This window comes from Osmia lignaria, chromosome 1, assembly GCF_051020975.1.
Source record: "Osmia lignaria lignaria isolate PbOS001 chromosome 1, iyOsmLign1, whole genome shotgun sequence".
Lineage (NCBI taxonomy): Eukaryota > Metazoa > Arthropoda > Insecta > Hymenoptera > Megachilidae > Osmia > Osmia lignaria.
The window spans coordinates 11,950,035-11,962,327 of NC_135032.1; the positions used below are offsets into that span (position 1 = coordinate 11,950,035).

General features: G+C 37.4%; 1 protein-coding gene across 1 annotated transcript; it reads left to right on the forward strand.

The window, feature by feature from the left end:
- Positions 1-8,276: 8,276 nt before the first annotated feature.
- On the forward strand, positions 8,277-12,073 carry CycE (cyclin E). Its single transcript, XM_034328111.2, has 3 exons — positions 8,277-9,290; positions 9,751-10,363; positions 10,443-12,073. The coding sequence occupies exons 1-3, from the start codon at positions 9,277-9,279 to the stop codon at positions 11,187-11,189; spliced, it is 1,374 nt and encodes a 457-aa protein (XP_034184002.2). The 5' UTR covers positions 8,277-9,276; the 3' UTR covers positions 11,190-12,073.
- Positions 12,074-12,293: the final 220 nt, after the last annotated feature.

Sequence of the window (12,293 nt, forward strand, 5' to 3'; positions counted from 1 at the left end):
GAAACAATTGAGAAAATAACAATTCAACAATAAAATGCTGAAATAGAAAATATAATTAACATCCTAATATCAGAAACAATTGAGAAAATAACAATTCAACAATAAAATGCTGAAATAGAAAATATAATTAACATCCTAATATCAGAAACAATTGAGAAAATAACAATTCAACAATAAAATGCTGAAATAGAAAATATAATTAACATCATAAATTCTGCAACAATTAAAAAATAATTAAACAATATAATGCTGAAATAGAAAATATAATTAACATCATAATTTCGATTACAATTGAAATGAAAAATGCTGAAATAGAAAATATAATTAACATCATAATTTCGATTACAATTGAGATGAAAAATGCCGACAACAGAAAATATAATTACCATTACAATCTCAGAGTATGTTTTAAATAAACAGAACATAATTAAAATAAGAACATGAAATATAATTGATGTGCAAATCAATAAGAAAAGAATAATTTATTTCAATAAAGCAATAAACGAAAAAGAAATAGGGGAAATAAAATCGCGAGTTGACCATCCAACGAGCTGGGTATTGAACTCGTAAAATTTCGAGTTCAATACGCCCTGGACGGTATTATTCATACCGTTCAAGGAAAAACACAAAAAATAAAAAAACAAATTAGCGAGCATAGTGACAGAATGACTGTCCATCCGAAGATGGAGAGCCATTAGTAGTTCCCCTCTTCTAGGCAAATTTTGCCGGGGCTCTTCAGCATATAGCCTCTTCTTTCTTCGGCAATAGCCTCACAAAAATCACTCGCGAAAACTTTACGTTTGCTCAGACATTTGTAAAAACGTAACACGTAAACGAGCAACGATCCCTTGAATCGCTACTCACATACCTGCACAATTTTTGCAAATGTCCAAGCACAAAACACTTTTTAATTTCACTTCACTTCACTTCACTGCACTTTCACTTTAATACTTCATTTTTGTAATCGGGTCTAGTACCACGACTACGACTTACAAACTAATAAGGCTTGGCCTTGAAAAAATCAAGAGAGAATGCTAAATTAATTAATTGATAAATTAATTAAATTGCATTTTCATTTTTCCTCTTGATTTTTTAATTTCCAACCCCAGATACAAGCTTCTCACGTATTAGAGGAGAATACGAAGAGAAACATGAAAGCTTGCTCTGGCCCTGCCTACTTATAAACTAAACTCAATCACACCAGAAGTAAACTACCTGCCTGCCTATCGCTATATTTAAAAAAGGGCAAAAATCATTCTCACAAAAATTCACTCCACGGTTCTCATACAACCACCCGGGTGCAAAAATGCCTACACCTAGAGAGAACGTCCCGGGACGCCTCCGACACCCGAGTTCAATTCAACTTTCACACTCTAATAAAATCATACCTTTTTGCTGAAATCGACTGACAAATAATAGTGAACATTATGCTAAAGTAATACATTTCATTTTCGTGTTCTATTGATTTATCTAATGTAAAAATTTTTCAATTTATTCTTGATAAGTATTTTGTAATGTTATAGTAAATTAAGATTGTTAATAAACGATACAAATCCCACATCCTAACCACACACACCCATGTGGAACTTCTATCGTGGTTCACTATTGGTTCACTACTTTTGTCAGTCGCCAAAATGTACACTTAAATCTAAACCTTGTCCACCGCCCTCCACCCACGCGAGTACATCTAAGTACCCAAATGAGCTTTGGGCATAAAAATGAACAAGGCCAAAGGTATTTTCACCTACCAGTTTTCTTCATGTGTGCTGAAATGCCTAAGCTAAAACGTATGATTAGCAAAAACTAAAGATGATATTCTCACTTTATTAAAAGTAAGAATATCGGCGAAATTTCACGGCTCGGATTTAGTATATGGGCTGGCCCCCCCAGGGGGATTTATTTTTAATAAAAGTGACTCGACTTTGCAAATATAAAACTTGAAGAGCAAATACAGAAAAGCAAAATTGAGCAACTATGACATAAAACATGGTGCACTGCTAATATCAGTTGGCAACGGAGGTTCTTAGGCCCCCTGGACTTGCGCCCGACGCTACATACCACCCACCCCGCCTGGACGTCGTAACGCCAGGACAGGATGCACCCCTTCGCTAAGAGCGCTACCCGCCCGTCCAACACGTTGCATCCAACGGTGTCAGATTGACGGACGCCCATAGTATAGACAAAAGGACTACAGTTTAGAATATGGTAACATATTTTCATATGTTCCGTATTCTAAAGCTGCGCCTGCAAAGGCCTAGTAATGCATGGGTTTATCTCCCATGAGATGGTGTTTCACGGTCTTATGCCGCGGAATCCTTGTAACTAATTTGATTAAATAAATAAAATATTGGATTGAGTTTAAAAACCAAAAGGATTCCCACTAAATACTAGTCAGTGCATTGTCATATTTACTCTCGCGTTGGAAATTTTTCGCAACACTAATTAAAATAGAAAATCCTGATTTAAAAACATGACTAGTCCATAAACATCTAACAGGCAAATATTTCACTATACTGGGGTATGCGGGTGGATAAATGATTATGTGATAGAGTTCGTGAGGCTGAAGTGTGAATGATGAGCGTTTAGGATCGTGAACCGTGAACGTGACAGAATGAATTTGAAGTACGAACGAAGAGCTTTCTACAATGCTTGAAGAGCAAATACTGAAAAGCAAAATAGAGCAACTATGACGCAAAAACGGTGCACTTCTAATATCAGCTGGCAACGGAGGTTTTCGGGCCCCCTGGACTTACGCCCGACGCTACATACCACCCACCCCGCCTAGGAAAGGATGCACCCCTTCGCTAAGAGCGCTACCCACCCGTCGAACACGTTGCATCCAACGTGTCCGAGTGGTGGACGCCCATAGTATAGGCAAAAGGACTGCAGTTTATCAAATGGAACATATGGATGTGCGCCACATTCTAAACTGCGCCTTGAAAGGCCTAGTAATGCATGGTTTTATCTCCCATGAGATGGTGTTCACGGTCTTATGCCGCGGAATCCTTGTAACTAATTTGATTAATTAAATAAAACATTGAGTTTAAAAACCAAAAGGATTCCCACCGAATACTAGTAAGTGCATCGTCATATTTACTCTCGCGTTATTTTTCGCAACACTAATTGAAATAGAAAATCCTGATCTAGCAACATCACTAAAGGGGAGCTTTAAATTATGCTTGAAGAGCAAATACTGAAAAGCAAAATTGAGCTAATATGACTCAAACATTCGTCCACTGCTAATATCAGCTGGCAACGGAGGTTCTTAGGCCCCCTGGACTTACGCCCGACGCTACATACCACCCACCCCGCCTGTTTAAGGCTCTAGGCCCAGGCAGGGTGCACCCCTTCGCTAAGAGCGCTACCCACCCATCGAACACGTTGCATCCAACATGTTCGAGTGGTGGACGCCCATAGTATAGGCAAAAGGACTTTAAGACAGCTTAGCGTATGGGATGCAACATACTTAAATGTTCCGTACTCTATGGCTGTGCCTGAAAAGGCCTAGTAATGCATGGTTTTATCTCCCATGAGGTGGTGTTCACGGTCTTATGCCGCGGAATCCTTGTAACTAATTTTATCAAATAAAAACCGAAAGGATTCCCACCGAATACTAGTCAGTGTATAGTCATATTTACTCCCGCGCCGGAAATTTTTCGCAACACTACTTAAACTTGAAAATTCTAACAGGGTAATATTTACCCTCGCGTTGAAAATTTTTCGCAACACTACTTAAACTTGAAAATCCTAACGGGGTAATATTTACTCTCATCGTTGAAAATTTTCGCAACACTACTTAAACTTGAAAACCATAACGGGGTAATATTTACTCTCGCGTTGAAAATTTTTCGCAACACTACTTTAACTTGAAAATCCTAACTGGGTAATATTTCACTACACAAGGATATGCGGGTGGATAAATGATTATGTGATAGAGTTCGTGAGGCTGAAGTGCGAATAATGAGTGTTTAGGGTCGAGAACCGTGAACGTGACAGAATGAATTTCAATTTCGAAAGGGGAACTTTATACAAGGCTTGAAGAGCAAATACTGAAAAGCAAAATTGAGCAACTATGACGCAAATATGGTGCACTGCTAATATCAGCTGGCAACGGAGGTTCTTAGGCCCCCTGGACTTGCGCCCGACGCTACATACCACCCACCCCGCCTGGACGTCGTAACGCCAGGACAGGATGCACCCCTTCGCTAAGAGCGCTACCCGCCCGTCCAACACGTTGCATCCAACGGTGTCAGATTGACGGACGCCCATAGTATAGACAAAAGGACTACAGTTTAGAATATGGTAACATATTTTCATATGTTCCGTATTCTAAAGCTGCGCCTGCAAAGGCCTAGTAATGCATGGGTTTATCTCCCATGAGATGGTGTTTCACGGTCTTATGCCGCGGAATCCTTGTAACTAATTTAATTAAATAAATAATACATTGGATTGAGTTTAAAAACCAAAAGGATTCCCACCGAATACTAGTCAGTGCATTGTCATATTTACTCTCGTGTTCGAAATTTTTCGCAACACTAATTAAACTTGAAAATCCTGATTAAGAAACATGACTGATACATTAACATCTAACGGGGTAATATTTCACTACACTAGGGTATGCGGGCGGATAAATGATTATGTGATAGAGTTTGTGAGGCTGAAGTGTGAATGATGAGTGTTTAGGATCGTGAACCGTGAACGTGACAGAATGAATTTGAAGTACGAACGAAGAGCTTTCTACAATGCTTGAGGAGCAAATACTGAAAAGCAAAATAGAGCAACTATGACGCAAAAATGGTGCACTTCTAATATCAGCTGGCAACGGAGGTTTTCGGGCCCCCTGGACTTACGCCCGACGCTACATACCACCCACCCCGCCTAGAACAGGGTGCACCCCTTCGCTAAGAGCGCTACCCGCCCGTCCAACACGTTGCATCCAACGTGTCAGATTGACGGACGCCCATAGTATAGACAAAAGGACTGCAGTTTATTAAATGGAACCTATGGATGGGCGCCACATTCTAAACTGCGCCTTGAAAGGCCTAGTAATGCATGGGTATATCTCCCAGAGATGGTGTTCACGGTCTTATGCCGCGGAATCCTTGTAACTAATTTAATTAATTAAATAAGACATTGAGTTTAAAAACCAAAAGGATTCCCACCGAATACTAGTAAGTGCATTGTCATAGTTACTCTCGCGCTGGAAATTTTTCGCAACACTAATTAAAATAGAAAATCCTGATCTAGCAACATGACTAAAGGGGAACTTTAAATTATGCTTGAAGAGCAAATACTGAAAAGCAAAATTGAGCAAATATGACTCAAACATTCGTCCACTGCTAATATCAGCTGGCAACGGAGGTTCTTAGGCCCCCTGGACTTACGCCCGACGCTACATACCACCCACCCCGCCTGTTTAAGGCTCTAGGCCCAGGCAGGGTGCACCCCTTCGCTAAGAGCGCTACCCATCCATCGAACACGTTGCATCCAACGTGTTCGAGTGATGGACGCTCATAGTATAGGCAAAAGGACTTTAAGACAGCTTAGCGTATGGGATGCAACATACTTAAATGTTCCGTACTCTATGGCTGTGCCTGAAAAGGCCTAGTAATGCATGGTTTTATCTCCCATGAGGTGGTGTTCACGGTCTTATGCCGCGGAATCCTTGTAACTAATTTTATCAAATAAAAACCAAAAGGATTCCCACCGAATACTAGTCAGTGTATAGTCATATTTACTCTCGCGCCGGAAATATTTCGCAACACTACTTGAACTTGAAAATTCTAACGGGGTAATATTTACTCTCGCGTTGAAAATTTTTCGCAACACTACTTAAACTTGAAAATTTTTCGCAACACTACTTTAACTTGAAAATCCTAACGGGGTAATATTTCACTACACAACGGTATGCAGGTGGATAAATGATTATGTGATAGAGTTCGTGAGTATGAAGTGCGAATGATGAGTATTTAGGACCGAGAATCGTAAACGTGACCACTCCCTTGGGGGGGCCAACCCATATACTAAATTGATGCCAATTTAACGAATAAAATCGGAAGAACGTTTCAATTTCATGAGCGATTTCGTTATCAAAGTAAGTAGTTATAATAATAAATAGTATTCATGCTTAATACTTTGATATTGAAATCCGCTCATCGCGAAATAAATTCTTGTACATATAAAAAAGAAAGTGTATTGTGAAGTCGGAGGGTCATCCGACTTCTCTACATTTTTAAACTCGAAATCTATATATGTAAATATGTACAAGAAAACCCTATCCTGAGCTAAGGCATAAAATACACAAAAAACCAATTTGCACGATTATCATTGTATAAAATGATACAGTGATATTCGTGGGTCACTATGCTCGCTCAAAAAATAAAAATTACAACCAATTCCCGTGTCGCTACGGACCATTCGTCCTACGACATGATGGGAACCGGAGGAACTTTAAAGCATGCGACTCACCGATCGTTGACTTGCACCACTGACTCGCCACGCATCTTAAATTGACCCATAGATCGTCAAAAAAATGGTATCCCACTGGCCAAAGAACTCATCTGAAAGCATAAAAATCACGATTCTTGAACGATATGTGTTTTCTCTCAATCTGTTGTGGTTAATATGCTAATACATAGGATAATTCAAAAATATGCATGCAAAACTAAATGGGAATAACTACACCATAAAACACGATAAATCACATGCAAATACATCCCAATACACATGAGGATTAAAACCATAAAACACCATAAAATATTTGCAAAATTATAGTAAAACACATAGGGTACCACTCCATAAAACCCACTAATAAATCCGTATAAATATGGAAAAACACATAGAGAACCACACCATAAAATACAATAAAACACATGCAGGTACATGGCGTACTACACCACACGGCACACTAATGCACTTGCATAAAAATGTCAAAACACATGGGTGACTACACCATAAAACGCGCTAATATATCTTTATAAATATTCCAAAACACATGGGAAACACTATAGGAAACACCATAGGCACACACAATAACACTTGTGATAATACACTGATAAATCCATGCACGAATATCCATAGTGTTAACCCGTACCGGTATATGTTTGACATCTCGATCCGTATCCTTCCGCGGTTGCGATAAGACTGACTAGATTTGACCTCCCTCTAGGTCGCTCTTGTACCGGCGCGCGGCGCGTCCAATCAAGCGTGACGTTCCGCTTCACCGGTTCCGCGGCCGGTTACATTTAACTATTTCTATCTGATATTTGTTAATATTTGTTTGATTATTATTTTATATTTTACAATTGTTTATTAACCAAATTGTTGTTATATCTATTTAAATTGTTTATTTCTTTACATTTCCGCGTGGGTATATTGCAAAATTTTGTTTAATTATTCTATTAAAAATTATTTAATTATTATTTTTAATTTTACAATTGTTTGTTTCAATATTTTATAACTTTTTGACGATTTGGATAATATAAGGTCCAGACTACCATTCTTTAGGGCCTCCTGAACACGTCCCTTAAATTTTTTTGCATTCTGTTTAGAAATGACGACGTAATTTGAGAACTCGCGTCTAGGGATTTTTCTGGGGACTGTCGGTAAAGTTTTCGACGCTAGCATCATCATAAAGAAGATAGTTCAATACTCCTTACTGATTGCGATTGTGAATAAAGCGCCGCATATGAATCGTTTCACAAACTTCATTCATCAGTTGATAAAAAAGTGACGAATAAAAAGTAGTAATCTACTTATCATTTTTCTGCTTGATGGTAACATTCGTTAATAAAATAAGTAATGTTTTTCTCTGAATATTATAGTCTCATATAAAAACAGGTACTGTTTATTGTTACCACTAAGTCTACCAGCGTACGGGTATCATTGATTTTAATAATATATAGTATTCTCTAAAATATTTTAATTCATAAATACATTGGTACTCCAAGATTTTCTACAAATGAAGCGTTATTGTATTATAGGAACGTTAAGTTTTATATTTATTAATCGAATAATTGATATGTTTAAAGGAACAAACGAAGGCGTTCAATTCGTAAAACACGAATGATCTGACAGGTTCCTTTTTCTTATTTCTATGGTTTATGATCATGACTTGGAAGGGAAAACTATTTACGCGCGCATATTTCCCGCGTGGTTGGGGCGTAAGTGCAGGCGTGCATAGGAATGCGTTTGTGTGTGTTCGACGGATCAGCTGAGCGCCAGCTGTGCTCCTTCTGTCAACCAATAAGAATCGCTTATTCTGGCGCACAGCAGCGCCCTCGAATACACGACCGGTGCCCACTGATTTGGCGTTCCCGCGAAAGCAATTCGTGAACTTTCATTCCTAATTTTGAAGCCTTATTTCATGTGTATATACATATTTTTTTCGCAATTTTATGTAAGTTTTCGTTTTATCGTGTACAGTGCATCCAAAGGTGATAATAATTTTCAATATTACTTGAAAAAATTGTGAGATACTTAAGCGGGAAATAGAGATGCGCAGAACGCGTAGGTGCTGTGACTCCTTGGATTTCTGTACCATCTTTACACAGTGTTTCCTGTTTTAACGTGAATGCATCGTATTGCCACGATAAAATACAGTGTTCCTAGTTTACAGACTGTAATTTTCACAAGTTTTTACAATATCTTAATGAGTAAAAGGGTACCGACAATAAGGCGTCTGTCAAAGGACGCTAACGTTGCACCACGTTTGCATAGCCCTTATATTCCTCACGCGTACACGAAAGTTATAGCGTGTATGCATTGAAAGTATGCAGCCAGGACTTTAAGGAAGCTGTTCTGTGAAATTTGGAAATTTTTTTGCCCCTTTGAGGTTATGTTATACATATAGAGGGCGTGACAGTGCCAGATTGCAAGCAGGGGTTGGTCATCGTTTCGCGCGCTGGTCTCCCGCGCTTCGAGTTCCACGTCTTATATTTTTCCGAAGAATTACTGTTCTGTGATATCCTGAGGCTTGAAAATACATTAGAAAAGATTTTAAGAAATTTCCGTATTAAAATACACTTTACCAATGAAAAATTATGGCATCAAATATTGAATCAAAAGCAGCCAAGTATACGTGCATTATGGCGATCGGGTGCGTGTAAGCTTCGCGCGCTCTTTTATTTTTCGGCATTTTCCTGATTAAATTATTGATCGTATGCTTCTGAAATTAAGCAAACGTTTAATTAAAATACCAATCTACCAGTACGTAAATTAAAAAAATTAATTTTCAACGGAAATATTTTCTGAACACGTCGACAATTCTGGAGCAAGATGCCACAGACAAGGTGAGTGAACGACTTTCCATTTGGTCTTGAAATTTCATTTAATTTCATCGATATTTTAGTGTAATCATTTAAAACATACGTCAGACTAATTTAACTAGTTTAAGCAATTTACTGTACTTCCTAATTTAAAAAAAAAGAAAGAAATATGCATGTATAACCTTCTTCAATTAATATTAACTTTTTAGAAGATCCAGCAGTATTGCATAAATATTAGCCAAGCAAATTTTAACTTGATAGTTTTATGATTAATTTATAAATAGTTGTAGCCAATTACAAAGGTCATATAGGATGTACATGACCTCTAAAAGACATTAGACGTTGTATAACGTAATTTTCTGTAGCAATTCAGAAATATTTTTCTTGACCCTATAGTGTTAATACACTTGTTTCTTTGGTTTAATCAAACATCTAAAGTTACTCTGATTATTTCAATTGAAAATCATTTTTTCCCTTCATACAGTTTACAGGGAAAGAAGTCACAAACTTATTTACAAGGGGGCAAAGCAGCAACAGTATCTTTAAAACGTAAAAGACGTGCAACAGAAATCTCTGAGGATTCTGAAAATTTATATCCGCCTAATAAAGTACCAGCACTGTCACAGACATCATACCCAGAGTCATGTCAAACAGTACATCCTTTAGAAAATTCATGCACACCACATCAAGTGTCTCCATTGAAAGAACAGCAAGAGCCAGCCACATGGTCTGAGTTAAGAAGTGCAACTTGCTTTTTAACACCATCATCATCTAATAATATATCAAATAGACCTAGCCCTTTACCATCATTTCCATGGGCTGATGGTAATCAAGTTTGGTCCTTCATGTGTCTGGGAGATCAGAAAACAATTATTCAAAGGAATCCACAGATGTTTCAAAGGCATCCAACATTACAGCCCAGAATGCGGGCAATTTTATTAGACTGGTTAATTGAAGTTTGTGAAGTATATAAGCTACATAGAGAGACTTATTATCTTGCCATGGATTATATAGACAGATATTTATCCATCCATCAAAATGTACCCAAAAATCAACTACAGTTGATAGGTATCACATGTCTTTTTATAGCTGCCAAGGTTTGTACATTTTTTTTAGCTTTATTCAACTCTAACATTAAATAATTGTCTAACGAAAATAATTTTTTTTTTTTTTCAGGTTGAAGAAATATATCCACCCAAAATTGCAGAGTTTGCATATGTTACTGATGGTGCATGTACAGAAGAAGAAATTTTAGGAAAAGAATTAGTGATTTTGAAAGGTCTTGGGTGGAATTTATCTCCTGTAACTGCCCCTGGTTGGCTTAATATATATATGCAAATTGAGTCTGGTGATTGGTCAAATCCAAATGCCTTTATTTATCCTCAGTATGGAGGTCTGCAATATTCCCAGGCAGCTCAACTACTGGATCTAGCCACTTTAGACGAGGGAAGTTTAAAATTTCCTTATAGCCATATAGCAGCTGCAGCTATCTATCATACACAAGGAAGAGAATGTGCTTTAAGAGTATCGCGCATTCCGTGGGAGCAACTTGCACCTTGTGTCAAATGGCTTACTCCATTTGCAATAACAGCTGCAGAAGAAAGTTCTCAGTTTCTCTTAAGATCTACCATACTACCTGTAGAGTCTCATTCTGGATCTGGGCTTAGGGCATCAGTGCCCAACATAGTAATGGACGAATCGCATCGTATACAAACACACGTAGTAGATTTAAATATGTTAGAAAGGGCACAACAGCGGTTAGTAGACGAGGTCCCATCTGTTGACACAAATGAATCTGACTCGAATCCTGAGTCTGGTAGACAGAGCCCGAATGAAAGTGGAATTTTAACTCCACCATCTAGCAGTCAAAAAAATTCTACCACACCGCCGCGTCCTCCACCGCAATTGCATCCATATACGTAATTAAATATTTATAAACGCTTCGTATTTTGTAATGAAGTGTTATATATTTACTAATTGATGGTAAATAATTTTAACTAAACACCAATAGTGTATAGGAAATATCATTTAATTGCTTAAAAAAATTCTGCCTTGTGCAATACTGCACATGTGCTACTAAATACGGGATTGCTTGAATGCACGGTAATAACAGTACATATCTACTGCCTTATTATCGTAAATAATACGGTGCTTCCCATATGAATCCACTGTTTTGTGTAGTGGTATTTTTGTTATAATATTAAGATTCACAGTACAAGGTGTTAATCACTTTCTATGATGCCCATAGAGGCACTGAATTTATTTAATATTACTTGTTTTATCATGGTCGTTGAAAAATGTGCCTTACATAAAGGAATGTAAACTTATATGAAAGCCTATATGGCTATCTTCTGTGATTATATTCATGCAGTGAAACTTGATGCATTGTATTAATATGTTAGATGGAATTTAATAATTATTACTGTCTTCATTAATCTAGACAATATTAGTGCCTGCAAAAAGTGTCCTTAAAACAACTTTTTATTCATTTCTGAGGTCAACAGAGAGCATTGTGAATAGTATTCTTTTACATAATTCGCTTTATTTTAACGCAACGTATTATAACAATGCGTTATTGTGCCGGGTGAATGAATTTTTATGTACATGTATATTGTGAAGTATTAATAATAACAAAAAAAGTAGAGAGGGTGAAAGGGGATGAATGCATGCGTGAAGTATAAGACTAATAATTATTATATAAGGTAGAAACTTCGTGATGAATTATACACTGCCTTATACGTAGTGACGCGGCGGTTTATACACATTTGTATGAAAAACTTGACAATAAATATTTGTAAATTGCAAAATTAAATAAAAGGTGTCCTGAATAAACCTATCACTATTGATGATCTACAGACAAAAATTAGTATTCTAAGAAAATACAAAATATAAAGTTCATTCAACATAAAAGCGTAACTTGATTGTTAAACTTACAGACGTACGTTTTGCAAGACGAAGAATCGAACGTCGAAGCCGACATTATCGACGGTAAAAACAGGATGGCAGCGCCCCGGTGTTTGATCGAGA

Bases quoted from the DNA above. Each gene is read 5' to 3' on its own strand.
- CycE (XM_034328111.2), top strand. The intron at 10,364-10,442 runs GTTTGTACATTT...TTTTTTTTTCAG, and splicing joins GTCTTTTTATAGCTGCCAAG to GTTGAAGAAATATATCCACC.